The sequence below is a fragment of the Pyrus communis genome, chromosome 9 (genome assembly GCF_963583255.1).
Source record: "Pyrus communis chromosome 9, drPyrComm1.1, whole genome shotgun sequence".
NCBI lineage: Eukaryota > Viridiplantae > Streptophyta > Magnoliopsida > Rosales > Rosaceae > Pyrus > Pyrus communis.
This window is the reverse complement of record NC_084811.1, coordinates 22,819,918-22,844,814: the sequence shown is the minus strand read 5'-3', so window position 1 is coordinate 22,844,814 and position 24,897 is coordinate 22,819,918. Positions and strand designations below refer to the sequence as shown.

At 36.7% G+C, this 24,897-nt stretch overlaps 2 protein-coding genes, 1 non-coding gene and 1 pseudogene across 3 annotated transcripts; 3 read left to right on the top strand and 1 right to left on the bottom strand.

The window, feature by feature from the left end:
• The first annotated feature begins 8,206 nt into the window (after positions 1-8,206).
• LOC137746263 (uncharacterized) lies at positions 8,207-13,781 on the top strand. The gene is made up of 3 exons (XM_068486338.1): positions 8,207-8,525; positions 9,472-9,816; positions 13,116-13,781. The coding sequence occupies exons 1-3, from the start codon at positions 8,295-8,297 to the stop codon at positions 13,638-13,640; spliced, it is 1,101 nt and encodes a 366-aa protein (XP_068342439.1). The 5' UTR covers positions 8,207-8,294; the 3' UTR covers positions 13,641-13,781.
• Positions 13,782-14,300: 519 nt separating this feature from the next.
• Positions 14,301-18,284, top strand: LOC137746119 (histone-lysine N-methyltransferase ATXR4). The gene is made up of 7 exons (XM_068486188.1): positions 14,301-14,686; positions 14,785-14,840; positions 15,320-15,446; positions 15,881-15,950; positions 16,057-16,236; positions 16,646-16,717; positions 17,866-18,284. The coding sequence occupies exons 1-7, from the start codon at positions 14,321-14,323 to the stop codon at positions 17,982-17,984; spliced, it is 990 nt and encodes a 329-aa protein (XP_068342289.1). The 5' UTR covers positions 14,301-14,320; the 3' UTR covers positions 17,985-18,284.
• An 860-nt stretch (positions 18,285-19,144) lies between these two features.
• Positions 19,145-23,518, top strand: LOC137744532 (fatty acyl-CoA reductase 2, chloroplastic-like; annotated as a pseudogene).
• On the bottom strand, positions 19,639-19,710 carry TRNAG-UCC (transfer RNA glycine (anticodon UCC)). Its single transcript has one exon. It is a non-coding gene; the product is annotated as a tRNA-Gly (tRNA).
• Positions 23,519-24,897: the final 1,379 nt, after the last annotated feature.

The window sequence follows — 24,897 nt, the reverse complement described above, 5'->3', positions numbered from 1 at the left end:
AGTAAGAATTCTTACTCATATTTGAGTAGTCAAGTATTGTCCTATACATTCATGGAGGCAGATTCTCTGTCCTCCAACTTCTCGTGCCTCCCTGTGTCCTTCTGTTTGTGCAGTCACAGTTAAGCCACGTCAACATTTTATATTACTATTCATTTTTGTCTTATTATCTTCATAAAAAAATAATATAAAATATTGACGTGGCTTAACCGTAATCACACTAAACATAAGAACACGAAAAGTAAATGGGCAGAGAATCTACCTCCATACATTCATAGCTCAGGAAAAACTTGCTGACACAATTACGGATTACCAGAAGCACCAAGAAGGAGTAAAGGGTAGGAGGGGACAGGAGTTTCCCAATTTGCACCAAACCATCAGATATGCCATAATTGCAAATAGCCCATGATTTCGACACGTTACCTTCGAATTTCATTGCCTCCCTTGGAAGCTCCTCCTCCGCAGGAGAAATGTATTTTGGTAGTGGAAAGAAAGTCTCACGCGCAGAGGGCATGCAAATGCTCCATCATATGTTATATTTTTGAAGCCTCCACCAACATTATAATATAAGGGGAAATAGTGGGCCAGACTGAAGAAGCAATATCACTCGATCATTATCAAATCGATCGCAATCTTATTCTGTCATTTTTTCAGGTTCGACTCAGTAGCACATGTGAATGCTATGTGCTTGCTCATAGGTAAAATCATGATGCATCGATATGAAAGATAATAGCGTGTCGACCGTTATCAAAATGGTTGTGTATCGTATTGTGCCTATGGATTCTTTAATTGTTTGGACTTGGATTGAATCAACTTAGGACATCTTGAACCGAAGGGGCTACGTTTAGGCCTCGTTTAGATTATAGCCCTATAAGAAATTATTTTTTAATGAACAGTGTCAGACCATATCTATATACAATCTCCAACCGAAAGGGGTTATTTTCCATTCCCTTAAATAATTTATTATTTTAAGTTTGTTCTTTAATTTCATTTGTTAATTGAATTAAACTACTATATTAAAATAAGGTTTCTGGATATATTTTGAGGGCCACTTGTCGCTAAATGTTGTTTTAAGTTTCATGTTATTAAATATGTTAATTTTACTGCATGTTAACAACTTAGACATTAAAATAAGGTAAGATAATATAGAAGGGTGAAAAGGATGTTAGAAATGATGTAGAAATGGCTTAGGTATTTATAGGAAAAAAATTAGAATTTTTAATTTTTTTTGATGTTGTCATAATAAAAAAGGCTACATGATGTGAGCTAGCAGTACAGCTGAGCCTAACTTTCAAGGCAGGCTGGCTGGCTATGTTTACCCAGCCTTCTTGCCATTTGGCTATATTTTGGTCTGGTGGGTCCCAAATTTTTTTGACCAAGTCTTCCATTGGAGATGGATTTTGTATCAAAACAGGCTATGTTTTGGCCTATAGCCATTTGGCCAGCTCGGTTGGAGATGACCTTATGTTAGGATGGTTAGGTTTAGGTTTTTTCCATGATAGGTTGAAAACCTAATCTAACACCTATATAAATAAGGCCCCCTCACCAGCAATGAGTTTCAATTTTCTGCAGCTACTTTGTGTGTGGTTTCTATTATTGATTGACATGTGTTAAGTTTATGACAACAAAATTAAGGAGGATTAAGTTTATTAACACGTATCAATCAATGATAGATGTCACAAAAAGACCACATACAAAATCAATGCAAAATATTTGTAACTCGCTTGCCAACTGCACCACATTTTTATTATCCCAATATTGTAGCGTGCAAATACTGAATAGTGAGGAAGAACTGGTTTACCGCATATTGGTTGCGGCGTCTGTGCCTGCTAGTGTCTTATGTTGGGTACTGTCAATCTGAAAGAATTAAAGCACTGTCACGCGACGATATAATCGTTACACATTCTTTAATGAAGTTTATAATGTCAATCCAATTAAAGTATGCATATTAGTACTGTTAAGTGCATGTGCCTAGGCTTGCAAGTGAATGGCAAAAAGCTGTTAATCTCAATAAGTTGGCAGCATCATTGAAAGTGCTTTTAAAGTAAGCTAAAAGATACTTTTGTGAAAAGTGATTAGAGAGGGTAACATCATGGTTCCACTTAAAAGGATTCAAGTACTAACAGTACGTAATAAAGGTATAGTAGCTCGTGGCTGGTGGCCCTCTTTAGATAAAACTAGCAAGGATGCCCGCGCGTTGCTACGGGAATGAAAATTGTATAACACGTATAGAAGTTCTAAAAAAATTATATACGTATATACAGTTGACAATACTATTTACATACATGTGCAAATTTATTTACAACTCTTATCAACAAAAAGGAACAAAATAGGTGTCCATGGGCGAAATGAAGTTTATGGTTGTAAATTGTCATATTCCATACATGTCAAACTTCATTTAGGAAACTGAAACCATAAAGAATAAAGTGATAAACACGCAAAACAGTTCACAATATGAAACCTTTGCTTCACTAAATAAGCAGTACCAACAAAATCATGCTTGTTTTGCTGCAAAAGAATAAAGTAGAGAAAGGGAAACAAAATATTTATTTGTTGTTTTATTATATGTGGAAAAAACTTGGAAGGAGAAGCGATAGTGAAAAGATCATATTTATTTCAAATTTTTAGACAGAAAAATAGTACAGAAACCAACAATGAAGGCACATTCTGAGAAAGTATTGATGAAACCACACGGTACACATACCTGCTTAAACCTTTCCTCCTTTTGCTCAGCTTGTCTTTGGAGTAGATTAGACAAAGGGAAAAATTGTGTTGCGCAGTTTAGAACCTGATATAACAAAAGCATAACATAAAAAAAAATAAAAAATTCCAGAACCTGAAGTGCCTTTTGAAAGCTTGGTCCTACTTTGAAAATCTACAAAGGGAAAACTTGTAAACCCAAATTAAAGCTTCTTCTCTTACTCTAAAGAAAAATGGAAACTTTATATGGAAAAAAATTGAAATTCTGCGTAATCAAAAGTGGATCAAAACTCTAAATAGATTATCTTAACGTGTAGGAGATCGTTGTTAGAATTTGAAAACAATTGAAACTTCATTTTAAAACACAGACTTAATCAATTGATTTATATTTAAATGGAAAGAAAGTAGTGGTTAGTTTTACCTATTGTTTGTTTAGTGCCGCTCAATTTCCAATTTGTATTAAAAGCTTGAATTTTTACTTTCCTTCCATTCCCCTGTGCATAGTCCAGTAGCTCTTGTTTACCTACAACAAATTGAAAACCATTTGGGGAAAATAACTAAGCCTTTTGTTATTAGATTCTTGGTAGGCAAAGCAAGAAATTTACACACAACAAAACTATTAAAACTTTAAAACCCAATTCCCAAATTAGGTTCTCGACTGGCTAATGATCATATTGGATATAAATTATCATCCCGAACATTGCAATGCTTGATTTTATTTATTTATTTATTTTTATTTTTTTGGAACATTCTAGTTAATCATTATTTAACTGAAGAATACAATTCGTAGAACAATAATTAGCAGATAAAACTAAAGGGAACAAAATACCAAAATTTGCAGTTAACAACATAGAGCTAAGTGAAAAATACAAAAAATAAGGATAGGAAGGCAACCAAAATGTGACTCTTACCTGGGTTTGGTTATGCTTCTATCAACTGCTGCCCTTAACTAACGAAATAAGCAATCTCTTAACGTAGCACATTTAGTCATCAATCCCTTACACACACACACACACACACACACACAAAGATATTATGTATTACATTCTAATTTTTCTTTACTTACATTTTCATTCTATTTCTTCAAGTGTGTAAACTTACACTAATTCTCCATAATTTTCAGTCAATTCCATTGTAATTAAAATAAATATTGAGTATATACGCACTTATAAACACAAAAAATTCAGTTTTCCATACGAAAGCACATACGTCAAATCAATGTTCCTACTGTATTCATTTAATTAAATTATACCTCTAATTTATAACCTTTTTATTTCGCTTCATCTGCAGCTAAAACCAAAATTTAGACAGTCCCCAATATAATTCTATCAAATACCAGATAGCATCACCATGTAAAAGTTATATTGGGTGTCCACACCCACACTTATACTTTACAAATAAATTTGAACTTTGAATCACTTGGGCTTCAAAAATATTTGCACATAAATTTGAAAGAAGATGAATAAATTAAAGAAAAATCATATCTACTGGCAATTCAGACTGACCTAGAGTTGCTATCGAGCTCTGCCGAAGACAACTCTGCACTGTTGACAAAGTCTAGAACAACCTGGAAATTTAAAGAGATCAAATTTAAAGCCAAATAAGCAATCATTTACTGAAAATCTTCACAAAAAGTGCTAGTTTCACAAATAAATGAAACCCAGATTAAATTTCTTGATTAAAACTAAGAACTTCTAAGCTTAAGAAAACCCATGAATCCAACCATAAAAAATATGCAAACTTTCACACTGGCAAACCATTCATAAACCAAAAATGATATCTTAAACAAAACACATGAATCCAACTCAAAAAAGCTCAAATTTAAAACAACCAACACAAATAAAATATCAAACATGGTTCATTGTCTCTCTTCGCATTTTAAATCACATAGTGTTGCCCAATATATTATCGTATTAACATTTCACATACTCATGCATTAGATAAAAAATTATATCTATGTTAAAATTACATGGACTGCTTTATCATGTTTTAAGAAAGCAACCACAAATCTTAGTATCTACATGTTCCTCAAATTATCTAAAATACTAAAGCAAAACCCTCACTTCTCACTACATGTTTAAGATACATGAAACCATACAAACCTCTTCACCATTCACCAATACCACTGGTGCTCAAAAACCAAAAGAAAAAAAAAATCATTAAATAAGATGGCTACTAACCAAAGCATCCTTTGAACAAATTAAGAAATTCAAATAAAATTAAACACTCAGAAAAAAAAAGAAACACAAAAAAGATATGCATGAATTGTCAAGGAAATCAAGATACTAATAAATACAAAGATAAGTTTGAATTGTTAATCAAATAAATAAATAAGACAAAGCATTTCCAAATTATGTCTGATGAGTTAATGCTATGTGATTGCCCTGGATTCGTCTTTCCATCCTTTTCAAGCCATGAGATGATTGCATCTGGTGTATTACCAAGAATATGGAGGCTGCGCTGATAGTGGCCAATTGAGTTCCAAGACATGTTATTGAAGCGGTTTGCAGGATTGATCTGCCCAAACCCAAATCCTATGAAATCGATAACGAAGAAACAAAGAATAAAAGGAAAAATGTATTATAGCATACTATGTCTTGCTTCATACATATTTAACCCTTCAATTGAACACATTTCCTTTTCATCAAAATTAGCATGAATATAATAGTGCTTCCAGCAGAAAATAAAAGGAAAAAATGACAACCGAAAAAAATTGACAACCCAAGACATAAGTTTAGAACAGGCCAAACAATGACAACCCAACAAAACCAAAGATTTAATTAAATGAAGCATAATTCAGTAAATCTCATAATTTATTTATTTCATTTTTTGACCAATCAAACAAACCATCACCGGAGAAAGAACCAGCACCAAAAAAAAAAAAAAAAAAGTTAAATACCTTGATCGCAAACAGCTTGCCAGGTTGCAGACAGAAAGGCCAAAATTCAAACAACTTCTTTTGCTGAAACCAAATATGAAAGCAGATCAGAAAGGCAGACCCAAAGCACGAAAAAAGAATCAAACAACATACAATCAGCAAAGCAGAAAACTCACCAAAAAACCTTAGATCGCATTGATAACTTTTCCTGAAACCAAAAATCAAATCGCATCGCACAGCCACACACACCCAAACAACGAAAAAAAAAAATTGAAATTAGACACGGCAAGAAATGCAAAAAACTCACCAGAGATCGTTAGTTTTCCGAGAAGAAAACGGCCGTGAATAATCGGCGAGACAAAGCCGCGAAGGACGGATAGCGAGAACAACGAAGGCGTGGGAGAGAGAAAAAACCTAGGCTCCAAAATAAGGAAAAGCTGAAAATGGTGAGAGAGAGAGGGAGAAGCGTCATAGCGGCAGTGGCAGCAACAGCAGCACCGCCTGAAGTATTCCTACTGGTCGAAGCAGCAGCAGAAGAAGAAGATGAGGAAGACGATGGATGTTCTTCCATTGCAAAGAGAGAGGGAAAATTGGGGGGAAATTAATTTCAGAACCCTGATCCTAATTTAGATGAAAAGGTAACGTACACATGAAGGTCTGAGGAAGAAGGTCCCATGACGATGGATTTAACTGAGATTATGAAGAGGAATGGGGTGAACAGCGCTGGGGCTAGGTTGAGAGAATGGAGAGAGAAGTCTCGAATTTGAGAGAAATGAGAGAGAAACGGTGCTAGGGTTACAGAGTGAGAAAAGGGAAGAACGGGGGATTTGATGGATGGTTATCGAGAGAGCAGGGAGAGAGAAAGAGGGAAAGAAAAGGCGGTGGCAATTTTGTAAATAAAGTGAAATTCGGCTCAATCCTACGGACAAAATTACCCCCTAACTTTTGGGAATTACCTTCCTAACCCAGCCCAGATCTGATGGTTTTGTTGTAAATAGCGTGAAATCGAGGGGCAAACAATTAACTGTAGCCCAATGAACAGTCAATTGCTCCCTAGTTTTAGAATAGATAATTGTCATTTACTTCCAACTCATTCTTCTTAGCTTTTTCCTGCAAACGCATATTTTTCACTAATTTAGGATTAGAAAAATGTTGGGGAGTTACCAAAATCTCACTTGTGTTGGACAATCAGACATGGATTGGATCAAAACATATAGAATTATAATCCTTCTAAATTACGAGTAAACTATAGTTTTATTCCTCAACTATCACTTTTTTTAAAATAAACTTTTAAGATAAAGTTTCGTCAAATTGAGTCACGCGACTTGCATGTGACTCATTTGTTAAGATAATGTCATCTTTGCATTGTGCATCTTGGATAAATTAGCTTGATTCTTGGATAGATATGCTATGGAGTCTTGGGCGTTAGGGTCTCGGGTTCGTGTTTCAATGCCGAAGTCTCTAGTTTGTGTCTTAGGTTTTGGTGTCTTCATCTCTTTAGCATCTGCAACTCTAGAAGTTGAATCTCTAGCGTTAGGGTCTGCACTTTCGGTTATTAGATTTTTCAGGCCAAGTTCAAGGCTTCATGATACCATTCGAGCGTCTGACTCGTGAGTCCCTAGATTGAGTCTCGAGTGCCAGGCCTTTGGTCTAGGGTCACAAGGAAGTCGAGGCTTGGGAGCAATGTCACATCCCGGTCCGGGGCGGACCACTTCCCGGGCCCACTCCACCACCGTAGCACGATATTGTCCGCTTTGAGCCCCGACCACGCCTTCACGGTTTTGTTTTTGGGAACTCACACGAGAACTTCCCAGTGGGTCACCCATCATGGGATTGCTCTAGCCCCCTTCTCGCTTAACTTCGGAGTTCCTACGGAACCCGAAGCCAGTGAGCTCCCAAAAGGCCTCGTGCTAGGTAGGGATGAGAATATACATTTAAGGATCACTTCCCTGGGTGATGTGGGATGTCACAATCCACCCCCCTTAGGGGCCCGACGTCCTCGTCGGCACACCACGGCCAGGGTTAGGCTCTGATACCAAATTGTCATATCCCGGCCCGGGGTGGACCACTTCCCGGGCCCACTCCACCACTGTAGCACGATATTGTTCGCTTTGAGCCCCGACCATGTCCTCACGGTTTTGTTTTTGGGAACTCACACGAGAACTTCCCAGTGGGTCACCCATCATGGGATTGCTCTAGCCCCTTTCTCACTTAACTTCAGAGTTCCTACGGAACCCGAAGCCAGTGAGCTCCCAAAATGCCTCGTGCTAGGTAGGGATGAGAATATACATTTAAGGATCACTCCCCTGGGTGATGTGAGATGTCACAAGCAAGCAATAATTTTATATTAAAATGTTATTTTCAAGAGTTGAACTTGAAATCTCTCACTTATAAGAAAAAAAGAATATTATTAAGCCATATCACTGTTTACTTTTGTAGATTAAACATAAATTAAATAAAATGATAAATTATCCTACGCACCAAACGAGCCTAACAATACCAACTGTGTTTGAAGTAGATTGAGTAGCACGCACCAAAAAGGGCGAGTGGAAAATGCAAATACAAAACTGCCCTCTCTTTTTATAAGCACTTGTTTCTATTTACTTCTATCCCTCATTTCATTATGCTCTGCTTCAACCAAACATAAGCTTCCTTTTGCTTCTCTCCAAAAGCAGAGCAAACCAAAAACAGGGGAAGCTCAGAGGTTCATAACACACAGATGGGCCGGCTCGCACCTTTGTCGGAAGAGCCGATCATCAACGGAGAAGGCGCCGCGAACCGGTCGAGCAAAGGCATTCTGCGGAGCACTCAGCCGTGGCGGAACTGGATCAAGACCCACCTTTCTCCCCTCGTGCTCTTCCACAAGAGGTCGGACTTCAAAGTGCTTCTCAGCGTTCTGGGTTGCCCTCTCTTCCCTGTCTCTGCGCTCCCCAAACTACCCCTCAATGAGGTACTCATCCCTTCATTTTTTGTAATTAGTTATCATGATTTGATCATGAGTACATAATGTGTTTGGATCATTTGGTACCTCGGTATGCATAACAGAGTATCTAGTTTTTCTTGTTTAGTATTTTTTAATACAAACATACTGGAGAAGGAGAAATCAAGTACGTAACTTAAGGTGTTAAAGGAATCGTTCTTAACCAAATAAGTTAAAAGTCGGATTAACTTATTTACATTGTTGATTAAACATAATTTATCACTTCTCTAATACAAATGGGTTCCACATATAAGTGCGAAAGCGGTCATCAATATGATTAATATAACTGATATTTAGGAGGATGCAATCAAATACATAATCGATCACAAATAAAACTGTTATAATCACTTAAGCTACAAACCAGTTGTGTTTTTCTTTTAACATGATTTTTTTTTGTTTTGGTTTAAAAGTTTTATTGGGTTTACTTTTGTTGAGGGAGAGTGGGTTCCCATGCATGTGAGAAAATAACGACTGACAATGGGCTAAAGAGATAGCAAAGTGGTGGTGTTATGGGTCTTCTTTTGGTTTGTGTTTTTGCTCAGCTTTTTTGGCAAGTTGCTTCCCACACCTGTTCCCACCATGAAAAAAGGAAGCACCTTTAATTTTGGATGAAATTTAATATTTTTTTTAGTACAACGACATATTTTATATTAAAAGAAGAAGGAAATTCGGCTAAATTACACAATGACAATCCGATTTGATATCGAATATGCCAATCGAGATTTGAACTTAAGATCTCTCACTTACAAATAAAGAAAAATACCACCAGATCGTAATACTGAATGATTGTATGAAATTTAATTTTTAAAAATAATTAACATGTACTTAAAAAAAAAATCTTAAACAATAAACAAATTCATGAAGTTTTTATTATCCTCTGATTATTTATTTATTTTTTAATGGGTTTCTTAAGCAGGTGTCTTCTACTGCACAATACATCGTACAACACTTCACAGCTGCTACTGGTTGTCGCAAGCTAGAAGGCAAAGTGAAGAACATATTCGCAACCGGGAAAGTGATCATGGCAATGGTGAATGATCCCGGCCCCAGTGGCAGCTCAGCTGCCGGAGCCACCACAGTTTCGGAAAAAGGATGCTTTGTGATGTGGCAGATGGTTCCTAATAAGTGGCTCATTGAGCTAGTTCTAGGTGGTCACAAGGTGGCAGCTGGAAGCGACGGCTTTGTCGCTTGGCGCCACACGCCCTGGCTAGGCGCCCACGCTGCCAAAGGTGGTGTTCGTCCTCTCCGGCGAGCTCTTCAGGCAAGTCCTACTTAACTAAATATTTTTTGAATTAGAATTAATTCATCTAAATGTCGTGGTTTGGTCCCAAAGAAAGTTGCACTGGGAAAATGTGTCTGAGGGGAACAAGGGCAAATAAATATGAAAAATGTTCATCTCCGCATCTCTTCCACCAAATCCATCAATCCAGACTTTTGAAATTTGATTCAACGGCTAGAGTTATTATAACTTTTAAAGGGGTCTATGTTTTTAGCTGTTGGATCAAATTTCAAGGAACCAGATTGGTGGATTTACTGGAAGGGATCCGGAAAGAGGATCCTTTCCAATAAATATAGTGTTGCTTGTTAGGTACATGTTAGGTAGGGTAGTATGAAAATAATGAACTTTTTGTACCAGAACTGCCATCTGCATTTGTCACACTTTAATTGAGAGAGGCGTCACCAAAATTATAGAAATAAGTTGCTTGATATTTAGCAAGAGCAAGCCAATTTCAAAGAGGGTTAGACTGTAAATTTGAACTATTGATCCAATCGATTATAATTAGAATGTAGTTCCAAATCACAATTTCACAATGTACGCATTAGTCTGATAACATACATCTGACAAGAAAATATTAAGTGCATCTACAGTTGAAGTGTATGAGAAAAGAAAATGAAATTGTTTATAATACTCTACAAAGTCATCTTGCGCTCTAGATGCACTCTTCCCTAATGTAAAAGATACATACAAAAGGGTGAAGCAAAACAACTCTTTTGGAGTGCATATAACAGCTCCTAAAGAAATAAGCTCCTAAAAACATTATTTTGTCAAAATTTTTGTAGTGAAGCTAGAGTTGGCTAGTACGAAGTAGAGCAATGTACTCTCGAAAGATTGTGAATCTAGACCATTGACGTCAACTTTTGTCATAATGTGTAATAATGTAGTTTAAATTTGTTTTTAGCGAGAATCGAATCTAAGACACCTCATAATGTGTAATTTAACTATACAATTTAACAATATTAACCTTATATGTATTTTACGATTTAAGCGTATTCAAAACAGAAAAGCACATGAAAATAGAAAAGCACATGAAAAGCAGAAGAAAATAACAGACACCAGCAAAGCACTCTTCTTGTACTTAGAAGATTCCTCAAACACCATAATTGGTAGCATTGACAAGTTCCCTTTTAAGTTTGCGTCTTCTTCTACATACACAACTGATCTGTAGGGAAAATTATAAGGAAAGATCTGCAACGACCCCAAAGAAAACAGAATGGTCTCAGACCCACGATACCAATAAGCCGAAATGTGCTTTTCAGGAAAAAATAATGTCAGATAAATTAATTTTTTAAATTAAATCTGTAAACTATGTGATATGTTATTAATAAAAAATAAGTATGTGAATTAACACTTAATAATCTAATTATCAACAATTACATCATATTGTTTACAAAATATGACTTAAATAAAGGGTCTTCCTAGCATTACCAAGTCAGCAATTGTACAATATGCATCATATTATTTATCTACTTATTTTTTCTATTTATTGTTTCATAGTATGTTTTTGGTGGAGTTGCATATCTAAATTACCTATTAGTAAAGGAAAATGATATTCATATACTCATCTTTACTTCTCACACATTCTTGTTAATTTTTTTACTATTGATATTCTTCAATTCATTCAATCTGACAGTAAAAAATGGAAATGATGTGTAAAAAATAAAAATGGTTGTGTGGATTGCTCCAGGCTTTTTTTTTTTTTTTTTTTTTTTTAATCTTCTTTATCAATAAAAAAAAAATGAAAAGATAATTCGGTCGTTTATCAAAATAAAATCATTGACAATAATCTAATTTAAAAAAAAATAAAAAATTTCACATTTTCTCTCTCTCTCATATCTTTCCAGCTTCTCTCTTTTCTATATATTTTGTTCTTTTAATAATTTATTTATAGGGTTAAATTTTGTTTACTATCCTGAAGTTTCGTTGTTTTCAACATTTAGTACATCAAATTTTTTTTTGTTCCAGAATCATACCTAAAGTGTTAATTGTGGGACAGTTTCATACGTCCATTAATCAAACTGTTACTAATAAATGTGGTGCTTATGTGGACAATGATTGAGCGCCAAATGTCATTAAGAGTCCACGTGGATTTTCTTTTTCTTTTTTCAGAAGGGATTTAAAAAAAAAAAAAAACCGTACTCTCCCTCCCTCGTCCCCGCACCCTCTCCCTCCCTTCTCTCCATTGCAACCTGCACCACCCTCCCTTCTCTCCTCCTCCCTCTCTTATCCCTCCATTCTCTCATCTGCAATAACCCACTATTTCGCTGTTCTCGATCTCACCAAGTTTCCATCTTTCAATTCTCTTCAAGCTAAAGTTTAATCATTTTTTGCACACCACCAAGAACAAAAATTCACCAACAAATTTATCCCACCCAACGAAACAAAAAAAAAAAAATCCAAAAAACCAAAAAATAATTCAAGAAAAAGTAAAATAAAACCCAACTTGATCGAATCCCACCAAACAAATCAAACCTACCTGATCCTTAATGAGGGAGGGAGAAGATGGTTTGTTCTTTTTTTTTTTAACACCTTCTGAAAAAAGAAAAAAAAAATCCACGTGGATCCTTAATGACACGTGGTGCCCAGTCATTGTTCACATAAGCGTCACATCATCAGTTAACGGCAGACTTAACAGTTTGACTAACGGATGTATGAGACTGTCCCAAAATTAACACTTTAGGTATGACTCCGGGAAGAAAAAAACTTGATGTACTAAATATTGAAAACCATGAAATTTCAGCGTAGGAAACTGTTTTTTGCTCTTATTTATATTTACACACGTATAATATGTGGGCTTCACATGCATGTGAGGAATTTTTCTTTCTTTTACTTGCATTCATTGAGATTTTGATGTACTAAATGTTGAAAACCATGAAACTTGAGGATAGTAAACAGTTTTTACCCTTATTTATATTTACACACGTATAATATGTGGGCTTCGCATGCATGTGATGAATTTTTCTTTCTTTTACTTGCATTCATTGAGATTCATGACAAACACCAAAACCATTGAATGCGTTCACAGTCAACGAATGCAATGGTTGTTTTTTTGTTTAACATAGTAACCGGCTATGTATTATCTCTTTTATGATATGTGTGCGAGCTCACCTGCATTCATTTCGATTTATGACGAACACAAAGTTATTGAATGTCTTATTTAACCTCGGTTAAACATATCCAATGATCTTTGTGCTCGTCAAAAGATTACCACAAGTAAACATACTACGTATAATATAAGACGTTATATCAGTGATGAAATGTTTTTCTTTTTTGGTTAGTAGGGATTAGATCCAATGGCTATATCAGCTGTATTTGCCCCAGCACAGTACATGGGAGAAAAGCAAATCACAGGCGTCGATTGCTTCGTGTTGAAATTGTCAGCCGATCAAACGAATCTGGCTGAACGAAGCGATAGCACAGCAGAGATGATCAAACATGTAATATTTGGCTACTTCAGCCAAAGAAATGGACTGCTGGTGTACTTAGAGGACTCATACTTAACCAGGATCCACTCTCCTGGCGCCTACCCTACCTACTGGGAGACCACCATGTCGACGAAAATCGAGGATTACCGGACCGTGGAGGGTGTGATGATCGCGCACGCCGGTCAGACGAGCGTGATCATCACACGGTTCGGGGACAATCTAAAGACGGGGTCCGCGATCACGCGGCTGGAAGAAACATGGGCCATTGATGATGTTGCATTCAACGTCCCCGGCTTGTCCATGGATTGCTTCATTCCTCCTAAAGAAGTACAGAAAGATTACCCTAAGAAAGATTTTGATTGGAGATCACCGTTGGATTGATGATGAAATGATGGTGATGATCTTGATCAAGATTAGTTGATAACAAAAGGATTTCATTATATGTTTTGATCCATGCCTTGTGTGAACAGTTGAATATTTTTGTCTCTTCATATACAAAGTGTAGATACAGTTATTTTCATACATGCTTGTGTTCATCTTTGTTTTTTTTTTTTTTCAACAATTATTTAAGAGTTTGTTTGATAACTGTTTTGTTTTTAATTTTTTTTGTTTTTTTACTATAGAAAGTAGTAGATGGTCTATTTCTTTCGGTTATTCGATAAAATGCTTGCTCCACAAATCTCGACAGCATGTGTCGACAACATTGACATTAGCATCTGTTGACACTCAACAAACTTACTTGGAAGCTGTCGGCGTCTATTGAATTTTTTTTTTTTTTTTTTTTTTTTTTTTGTGATGCTAAAAGTGTAGTTTTTGCTGAAAAAAAAAAACGTTTCGATAATTTTACTCTGTAACCTTAGAGATTAGAATTATAAATCTGTTGTTGCTTAAGAAGAACTGAACTTAAGAGCTTTATTTAATGAACACTACTTGACTATTACTACGAATATGCAAATCACGGTTAAGTGTATATGTAATTAACTGAAAAAGCTTTTGTGCGAAAATACAGGACAAAAGCTTTGAAAGCTTTGAAAGTTTGAAAGTTCGCGAGCGCGTGAAAAATGGGACTGGTCCGTTGTAGCCGTTGGGCTTCGCGCCTCAAAACATTGAACTCCCAATGCAAGCCTTTCCTCTCCGCCACCTCCTCCTTCTCCTCCGGCACCACAGCCGGGAATGAGAATCCAGGTCGACCCGGACCGCCTCCGATTCAAGTCGCGCTCACAGAGTCATCCGGGCGCGGCGTCTTCGCTGCCCGGAAAATCGAGAACGGCGAGCTCATACACACAGCCAAGCCCGTCCTGTCTCACCCTTCCCTCTCCACCGTCCACCGGGTCTGTTATTTTTGCCTCAGAAAGCTCAGAAACACGGACACCTCCCAACCCCAACGTGTTTCGTTTTGCAGCGACGATTGCAAAAAGCAAGCTAAGGTGGGCAGTTCGAATTTTGGGTTATGCGCACCAAGTGTTCGAGCTTTTATCTCTTAAAGAAATTGCTTAATTTGGGTTGCATTATTGTTCTTTTTTAGGGTTTTTATGATGTTGAGATGAGAGCAGATTGGTCAGTTTATGATGACTATTGCAGGTATGCTTGTTTTGCAGACAATGGAACAATATAGTTTATAGTACAGAAGTTACTCATGCTACACACTGTATTTGCAGAATTTTGTTATTTCTACTATTTCTTTATCATGTATGTATTGTAGGAAAACCATCAAGATTTCATCTTAAAGCGGTTTGTGATCTAACGGAAGTCATTAGAGAGTTTCCTTGCCTCTTTCCGGTGTCATTGGTTCTTAAGTCGACATTTTTGCCCCATTAACAGGGCTTAACAAAAACAAGAACAGCAACTGCTAATGCAAATACTTTTTTAGTTGATGAGCGTCAAAACTATTTTTGTTTTAAGTATTTCACATGAAAGGGAAATAAAAATTTTGCACAAATTTGTTTTACATATTTAGTTATGCTTGGTTTTTATACCTGGTCTGACAAGTCAGAAATGCTTTTAGCTTTGATGGTGATATACGTATTAATTTGGTTACTTGTAATTGTCTCTTACTAAAGGTCCCATGGTTTGAAATACCCACTTCTTGTAAAGCGGTTGGCTTGTATGGTCATGTCGGGAGCTGCACCTGCCAATCTTCTTGACATACTCCAACCTGCTAGCTTATCCGCAGAGATGATTTCAGAGGTTAGTACATTGACTTTATTCTATGTTGATGACGCTAGAGTTTGAACGTTGAAATGGTATCATGACTTTATTTTCTTTATATACGTTCCACTAAGTAGAAGGAGCTTTGAATTCTATTCCCGCTTCCCTAGTGAGCAAACTTCACTTACTTGTACCTGGCGTGTTTGTCATGCTTTCAGAACAATTATAGCCCTTATGTCGTAATTTTCTTGGGTTCTTTGTCTTAAGAAGAGTATCAAATATATTAAAAATTAGGGATGCATAGCTTATTCTGGTTCCTTCTTCGGGTTGTTGAAAAGCTTGAATACTTGACAGTTTGTATTTCTTTTGATCATCAAAGTTCCCTGCCTTTTCTCTTTCTTGCTACAACTTTGTAGTAGGCATTACCAGAATAAATTACTGATTTATTTATGCATCAAGGTGACAATTTTCAGATGGAAGCGGGGTTTGGCTTGCTAAGGAGTATCTTCAGAAACTCAAATATCACGGATGAACAGATGTCATGTATCCTTCAACTGACTGAAAATTAATATTGCTTTCCATCTTAGTTTTCAGATCATGTGTACTTGGCATCAGCATTTGGGAGAATACTTTTCTTTGACATTAGAAGTTTTAACTAAGCAATGGTATATTGGCATACTGGCACGCATTCGCATTAATGCATTTCGAATTGAGTTGGTTGCGGGACTGTATGATGATCTCCTGTCATCAGCAGCAGCATCTATAGATGCTGAAGCTGCTGTCGGGAATGCTGTTTATATCCTTCCATCGTTCTATAATCATGATTGTGGTAAGCTCTTCTTGTCTTCTGCTTCTGCACTATTTTGGTAAAACTTTTCTCCCTCCTTTATTTTAATTATTTGAAATTGCAACTTTTCTCGGGAGAGGGAATATGGAAATTAAGAACTAAACCATAAGTGTTTTGGGCATATTCAGCTTAGGCTTAGCACATGGGGTTATCACAAAAGCAATGAAAGTTCTAGGTCCAGTTAGTATCTTCCAGATGTTAATCTAATTTAGTCAAGATGTTAAATGAAATTTAATTTTACATGATATAAGACATTGAATAAAGTAGTTCGCACGGTAGGAGAAGCTGATAATTGTGCATATGTTCCCGTAGACACCTGTACGGCTCTATCATCCACCTCATGTTTGCTTTGAGAAATTTGAATCAGCTGTTATTTATTTTTTACCTTCAGATCCAAATGCCCACATTATATGGATAGAGAACACAGATGCAAGATTGAAGGCCCTACGCAATGTGGATGCAGGTATGTGTATTGTGCAATAGTTTCTCTTTTGATAATGCTAAAGAACTACTTGCATTAATAGAAAACCAAATTCTTAAGCATACTGAAGATAGTCACAAATAAGAAATAAATATTGCAAGGAAAGAAACAGAAAGAAAAAAAAAAAATCCTTAAATTCCCAAATCTTAGCTTCCAAGAGTGCCATGGATGCTTAGCCAACCAATGTGGCATGTGTGCTCAAGATTTCCCCTCACGTGGACCCTTCAGGCTGTCATATGCCTGGAGAAGTGGTTTCTCATTTGGGTATGTGTAGTCTTCATTCAGGTGACCTAAACTTATTTTTGTAGCCAAATTTTTTTTTAGGTGGACCGGACAGGCTGAATAGTACATAAAACTATATTCGACATTTAGCCCAACCAACTATAGGACTCCTGTTTGCTTCGTTTTTGGAAAGGAAGGTTGTTTTCACTTGTTGTTGCATTAAGTGGTTACAACTATATATACATGTTGCAGCTGGTTGTTTACTATCGAACACTACAGTGAATGATTAAATTACTGTACGACAATCCTAGAATCCCTTGGAGTTGAGGATGATGGCTGATCTCGAAGGGTGACTGTGGGCCTTGGTTTAAGTGATCTATCATTTCATGGACTTTCTGCATTTTGTATATACTGTATAGTTGTAAGTTGTAGCCTTTCTCAATGAAATAAAGTAAAAACAATTCTATTCTCCACAAACCAAGTTCTTTCTTCTTTCTATAGGTCCAAGGGCACCAGTCTTTTCATAAGTAGTCTTTACATCCCCACATTCATTATCTTCATCATATGCAATACCTGTTCCGCCATCTTTTGGTGAATAGCGTTTGCGTCTGGCAAACACTCGTTAATAAAATACCTCTCCCCGTCCCACAATCTTAATGTTAACAGCATATGCATGTAATGCTAAGAGTCAAGCAAATGGAAAGTAATGTATCGAAGCTGTTGCTTCAAAAAGACTTATTTTGTGATAACCATATAACATTGGAAATTGATTGAGCTACACAAGAGGTATAGTCTATTAGCGTACCATATATGAGTTTGGGGCTAGGTAGATATGGTAAAGACGTGCTTATGCAAAATACTACACAGGGTCCGTAAAAAGTACGTTATTGGGTGTTTTGCATTTTCAGGTGAAGAGCTCCGGATCTGCTACATCGATGCAAGCATGGATCATGGTGCCCGGCAGAGTATACTGTCCCAGGGGTTTGGTTTTCAGTGCAGTTGCCTTCGGTGTCTGTCCGGTGATTAATGGTATTTCTTGCATCTGCCATAAAATTCGCTTCAAGATAGTTTGTTGATTGGTTTCATATTTAGTTTTTGGTTTCAAAGCCATATTTTTGGGCCAACCTTTTTATAACCCGCCATGTTAGATGCCCTGAAAATTTAATGGTCTAATAAGTTTGGGATGCAATGACAGCATGATAATTAATAATTCAGCACTCTATTTTAGGACTTACATGTAATGGATTTACTGTCATCGTAACATTATGTTCTAATAACACATGACATGTATAAGTTTCTCAACGCATGACATTGAATTATTGATCACAACGCCACTTGACGATAAATCTGTTTCATACAAGGCTTTTGTTTTAGATGCCTAATCCAACATTGACATGCTTGAAAGCGCTATGTACCGAGTCTTCTTGCAAGTTGCATGCGGTTAGAGAAGCATTTAAAAATTTGTGTGCTTCATACTCGAAAGTGGATTTTGAGCAAGTTGAGTTTAGCAATCAAAACTCCACTAAAACTCACGTTCTTCACATGAGTTGTTATGCCGAATCAGTCGCTTAATATCCTTGGCCTCTACCTTCCCAAAGAAATTGTGACACTCTTGCGCAGGTTGTCTTGTAAGGTATCGGGATAAATCCTATAACAAGAATTCTCCTAAAAAGAAAAAACAAACAAACAAAAAGGGAAACGAGAAAGTGGTTTTTGAACAATCTGAGTTTAGCAAATGAAAACTCCACTAAAACTTTTGTTGTTAACATGAGTTGTTATTGCTGAATTAGTCGCTCAAAATGAATAAATCCTACAATGAGAATTCTCCTAAAAAGAGAAAACAAACAAACAATATTCATATTGGCTGCGTAAGGATTATTTTGGATATGCAAGATTTTTTTTTTTTTGAATAGACGATATTCTCTACACTAAGGCCTCGTTTGGCAGCTCGGACTGTACTGACTATTTCTGTCGGATAAGATAAATAGCCACTGGATAGTACTGATTAAATTAGTCGGGTGTTTGGTGCAGTATCGGACTAATAACCGTATTATTTATACTGTGTTTGGTATTGAACGGATAAGAAAAGGGAAGAAAAAAAAATTGACAAATCTTTGTTTCTTTGTTTGTTGAGATTCGAGACGGAGCGCCGAAGAGTGTGCGGTGGAGGAAACAGAGAGAGATGCAATGTCGGAGAAGAGGGAGGGAACTCCTACAGTAGACAGAAGAAGATGCAGGAAGAGAAGTTTTGATTGGGAAAATGAAGGGAGTGTGGTTGGTTTTTGTAAGCAGAGACAACGGTTGGGAAGAAGAAGAGAGAGGGGAAACAAAGAAGAAGAACAGAGGGAGGGAGAGAGCCCCAACTAAATTGTCCCGTGGTTTTGGAAAGTATAAGGAAGCGGGTATTTCATTGGATGAAAATAGGTGGGTTGGATTATTTAATCTGATGGCTATTTAATACACACTGTACTCCGTATAATTAGTACTATCGGAAAGTATAAGGAAGCGGGTATTTCATTGGATGAAAATAGGTGGGTTGAATTATTTAATCTGATGGCTATTTAATACACACTGTACTCCGTATAATTAATACTATCCGGTGCTTTATACGGTGTGCTAAACGAGGCCTAAGGGGATGGGGAGTAAAGAAAAGTAATGCGAAGAATAAATAGGGTAAAAGTTGCGTTTGCCGGGAGTCGAACCCGGGTCTATTGCTTGGAAGGCAATTATCCTAACCGTTGGACTACAAACGCTTGAGGTAACAATCCAGCACATTCTCGAGTTATAAATAAATCATTCTTTTTTTTTTTTTTTTTTTTTTTGGTTGGATTTCATGGCTAACTAGTTACATATTGTATTATGGAAAAGAAAAATTGACATACAACGCCGATTGAGCACGACGATCATTTAGTCTTGGTAAAATTTAGTCTTTATTTTGCTTTGTATGCTATTCTTTTCAGATAAATAATATATAATGTTGATTGAGATTTATAAGCTTTGTTCACCAAAATTCAGAGATGATTAACTTAAGAACAAATTTTAAAGTTCGATTGTCAATCCAAGTGGTTGTTTGGCAATAAAAACACTAACTATGTCTCTCTAATAGATAATTATCAACTGATATACTCATAATTAGAGAATAATCGCACACAATAGACGACTGGCCTACTTCTCATTGTTCCATCCACACCCTTTTTGACCCTAGATTATTTTGGGGGTTAAAATCACAAATGGTCATAAAAACCCCACCCCACCCAAAGAACCACTAATAAAAAACATAATGGAGGAGATGCCAAGAGAGTTCCCGCCTACTTTGCCGTTGGCAAAAAAATGTGTGAAAGGGTGGCATAAAAAGAGTCCTCCCTCTTGTGCCAAAATCCTCCCTACAAAAACAACCAACTCCATTTCCACACATTCACCTAACTCCCATCTCACTCCTACCTCCACCCTTCCTTTCTCTCTCTAGAATATCAAGTTTACAAAAACCAAATCCAAACTACCAATCTTTTTACCTCATAAAAACTACTACTTACTTCTTTTTCTCTTTTGGGATAGGAAGTGTTTAGCTAGGGTTTCAACCCAACCATGCATTTTTTACTGCAACAACTTTTGTTTGTTATCTTTTTTTTCTTTTCCCTCTTTCATTTGATTAATTTGTGTTTTTCTTTCTCTTTTTCAGTTTTCTTGGCAGTGATCGGAGCTGTGTTCCTCAACTCTTTCTCACCGCCGTCGGCAGTTGCGCCGGATAAAGTCTTGAGAGTGTGTGATGATCATAAGAGGAATTGGTGCTTGTTGAGGAGAAAAAGGAGTGTGGTTTTGTGTCAGGGGTCAAGTAGTGACAATGTTGTAAAGACTGGCGGGTTTTCTTCCGCAGCTGTGATGGATGCCGGAAGCCTGGTCTTAACTCCGAATGACCAGAAGAGCTCGAAAGAGAGTAACATCGCAGTGAAGGATTTGGTGCCTTTTGGCAGATCATCATCAACTCCATCCACCTCTTTGGTTGGCATGCATGATGGCATTGGAATTGTAAAATTTCTTAGACGAAAGGGGTTTTTCATAACTGGTGCAACCGGGTTTCTAGCAAAAGGTAAAAATAGTTACTAGACAAACCGAAAATGTGTCTTTGATCATTCTTTTGATCAACAAGTAATTTCGACGAAAACTGCATGAATATAGTAAAGACCCTTTTGATGTGTTGCATAAGTTTCTGTTCTTTTTGTTAAGAACATCCAGTTCTTATCGAGAAGATATTGAGGACAGCGCTGGATATGTTCTCTAATCTATTCATATTTCTTCTATTTCCTGCCTCTTACTTTCAATTCTGATGTGTGTGCTGTTGTCGTTGCGCAGATCATAAATGCAGAGCTGTTCAAGTGCCTAAGACAAACTTACGGAAAATCTTATCAATCCTCAATGTTGAGCAAGCTGGTTCCTGTGGTTGGAAATGTATGTGAATCAGATCTTGGCATAGAAGATGATGTAGCCGGTTTGATTTCGAAAGAAGTTGATGTAATTGTAAATTCTGCAGCCAACACAACGTTTCATGAAAGGTTAGACGGCTTTTTACCTCCGGAAGTTTCTCTCTCTTCACTACATGTATATGAATTTCTCCGAATTTTTTTCTTTCAGATTATGATGGATTTCCATACCGTTCTGCTTTGCAGATATGATGTAGCTGTAGATATAAACACAAAAGGACCTTTTCACCTTATGGCCTTCGCAAAGAAGTGCAAGAAACTTAAGCTTTTCCTGCAAGTTTCGACCGGTAAGTAACAGAAAGCTGTGATATGCTTCTACGAAACTGCTTTTTCCAACTCTAATTTTACTTAAAAACTGGTGCTTTTGTCCTCTCATTTTCAGCTTATGTTAATGGACAAAGGCAAGGGAGAATTATGGAGAAGCCATTTTTTATTGGCGAAAGCATAGCGGGCGAAAAACACAAATCTGAAATCCCACCAGGATTTTATCCCCTTGATGTCGAAAATGAAATAAATTTGGCTTTAAATTCCAAGGGAGCTTATGAAAACAATGAGGTTGCTCAAAAGATGAAAGAGTTGGGTTTAGAAAGGTAATGGCTTCACCTTTTTACCATGACAAAACTAGGATCTGAATCACATTGATTATTGTTTTAACACGACGAAACAATCATCTTATCAGGGCACGAAAGTACGGATGGCAAGATACGTACGTGTTCACCAAGGCGATGGGAGAAATGATGATTAATAACATGAGAGGTGACACACCGGTAGTCATAATCCGGCCTTAGTGTCATCGAAAGCACTTGCAAAGAGCCATTTCCTGGTTGGGTGGAAGGAAATAGGTACATCTTAAGTGTGTATTTTACCTTGAAACAGAAATTTCATCTACATTTTTCAGATTTACATCTGCTTTGAGATAAACCTCTACTGTCCCAATTTTCGCAGGATGATGGATCCGATTGTTTTGCACTATGGAAAAGGGCAGCTCACAGGTTTTCTAGTTGATCCAAACGGAGTACTCGACGTGGTAATTACTCGCTTTTATTTCTTCCATTTGGCTCTTCGGCATCGTTATGTTGGCTTTATGACATTGACATGGAAAAATATGTAGCAGAAAAGTATGCAGCACCTATATATACACGTGTATACATATATGAGTGTGTCACGTGTTTATTCACTGAATTGTAGCTGCATTGTTGGGATGACTGCTAGCAGGTTTCAGCAGACATGGTTGCCAACGCAATGTTGGCGGCAATTGCAAATCATGGAATGGCTCAGAAACAAGAAATCAACATCTACCAGATAACTTCATCAGTTGCAAACCCTTTAGATTTCCAAGAACTGAGTGAACTGCTCTATGAGCATTACAATTCCTCGCCGTACATGGACGCGAAAGGCAGGCCAATCCATGTTCCATCGATGAAGCTCTTCAGCTCAATGGAGGATTTCTCTGCCCACATTTGGAGAGAGTTGACAGCGTTGTCTTCGTCAAACGGGAAGCTGTCTCAGAAGCTGGAAATGATCTGCAGAAAATCAGTTGAGCAAGCAAAGTACTTGGCTGGCATTTATGAGCCATATACTTTCTATGGTGGAAGGTATGGTATTGCATTGCACTGTGGAACATATCATTGTGGCTCTCCATTTAAATATTTTGAAATAAGCAATAGTCGAAACTACTCTTATTTATGAAGTGGGGATCAAACTCGGGTGCAAGAGGGGCACGTTCCAAGCGGCCCAACCCACTTCTACACGTCTTTCATTTAAATTTAAGATCAAATAAACCTCGACTTATTCAAGTTGGCTAGAGCAGTATCCTCTGACATTTCCATCGTAATTTGAAATTTCCGTAATTTAGGTTAGATTAAAATACCGCCCGAATAAACGAAAAACATGTGAATTTGAATTCATTGATTGGTGCAGGTTTGACAACAGCAACATTGGGAGACTGATGGAGAGGACGTCAGAAGAAGAAAAGAGGAAGTTTGGGTTTGATGTTGGAAGCATAGATTGGAAGGACTATATTACAAATGTTCATATTCCTGGACTTAAGAGGCATGTCTTGAAGGGCAGAGGAGGTTTGTAGTTGAAACAAAATGCTTCCCACCCCTGTGGCCCTAATTAAATTATCTCAAGTCATGCAACTAATTTGTAATAAGCCAAATATTATTTTCCATTTTTCATTAAACTTCTATGATACAAGAAAGAAATATAAATATTCGATCATAATTTTTGGCCTGACCGTCTCACTGCAAGCGATATTATATTATAGATGTCATATATACTATTGGTGCTGTGTAAAATTTTTAGGATCTTGGATTTATACGCACAGATTAATGTTGTGTTAAATATTTAAGATTTTGAATTTATACAAGCAAACAATCATTAATATAATTTTTACAATGTAATGTATTTGAATTTATACACACAGACGATCATCAATATGATATTTTAATTCACAACCTTCCTGCAATGAGCGGAGACCAAATGATTATTGATCGGAATGATTGAATTATTGCTACTGCAATCTTCCAAAATAAGTTATAATTCCAGTTTTTGGGCCCTCTAGCTCATGAGTTACGAGGAATATTGTTCAGAACATAAGACTCCACACTAATAATTTTAGGTTTTGGAATCAATGGTAAGCCAACAACATTTTCACACCATTTTTAATGGATAATACTTGCACCCTTTCGTGGGAAAGTACATATTTCACGATTTGTGAATAACGTATTTTTATTACAAATAGTCCTTAAGATTGACTTAAGTCATCAAAATGATCTTTCACTTTTAAAATCAATCAATGTAATGTCAAATGATTGGCTGTGTGGACTTCAAGTATGCCACATCAACAAATTAACAGAAAATTTAACGGATTTTATCAATAATGACTACATAATGTGTAACACATAATGTCAATAACAACGCTGATTGATTGTGAAACTGAGGGACCGTTTTGATAACTTAAGTCAATCTTAAGGTCCATTTGTAATAAATACCCTTTCTTTATTGATCTTGCAATATTTGGTTTTGGAAAGTGGTATGTAATTTCCTGAGCGGCAGACATTTCTCCGGCAGTCAAAATCTAACGACAACTGTCCAACGAACAAACCAGGCAGACAAATAAGACTTCATACTATTAAACGTTATTTATTATTTATTGTTTTAATATTGAACATCGCAACCACATATTGACGTCAAACTAATCTTTTTTATGTTGCATTGAATCAAATGGGACGTGTTTTTCAACAAACGATATGATTCACACTAAGGGATAGGAGAGTAGACTAAGCCTCATAATGAGTCAGCAATAATGTGGTGTGAATTCATTTTTGACGAAAATCGAATATAAAATCTATCAGTAAAGAGATATAGTATATAGTATTAGACTATAGTAATAAGTGACCACATAAAATATATTTTTGATGTTCTCTAATTAAACGGTGCATCAAAACAGAGCCGGTA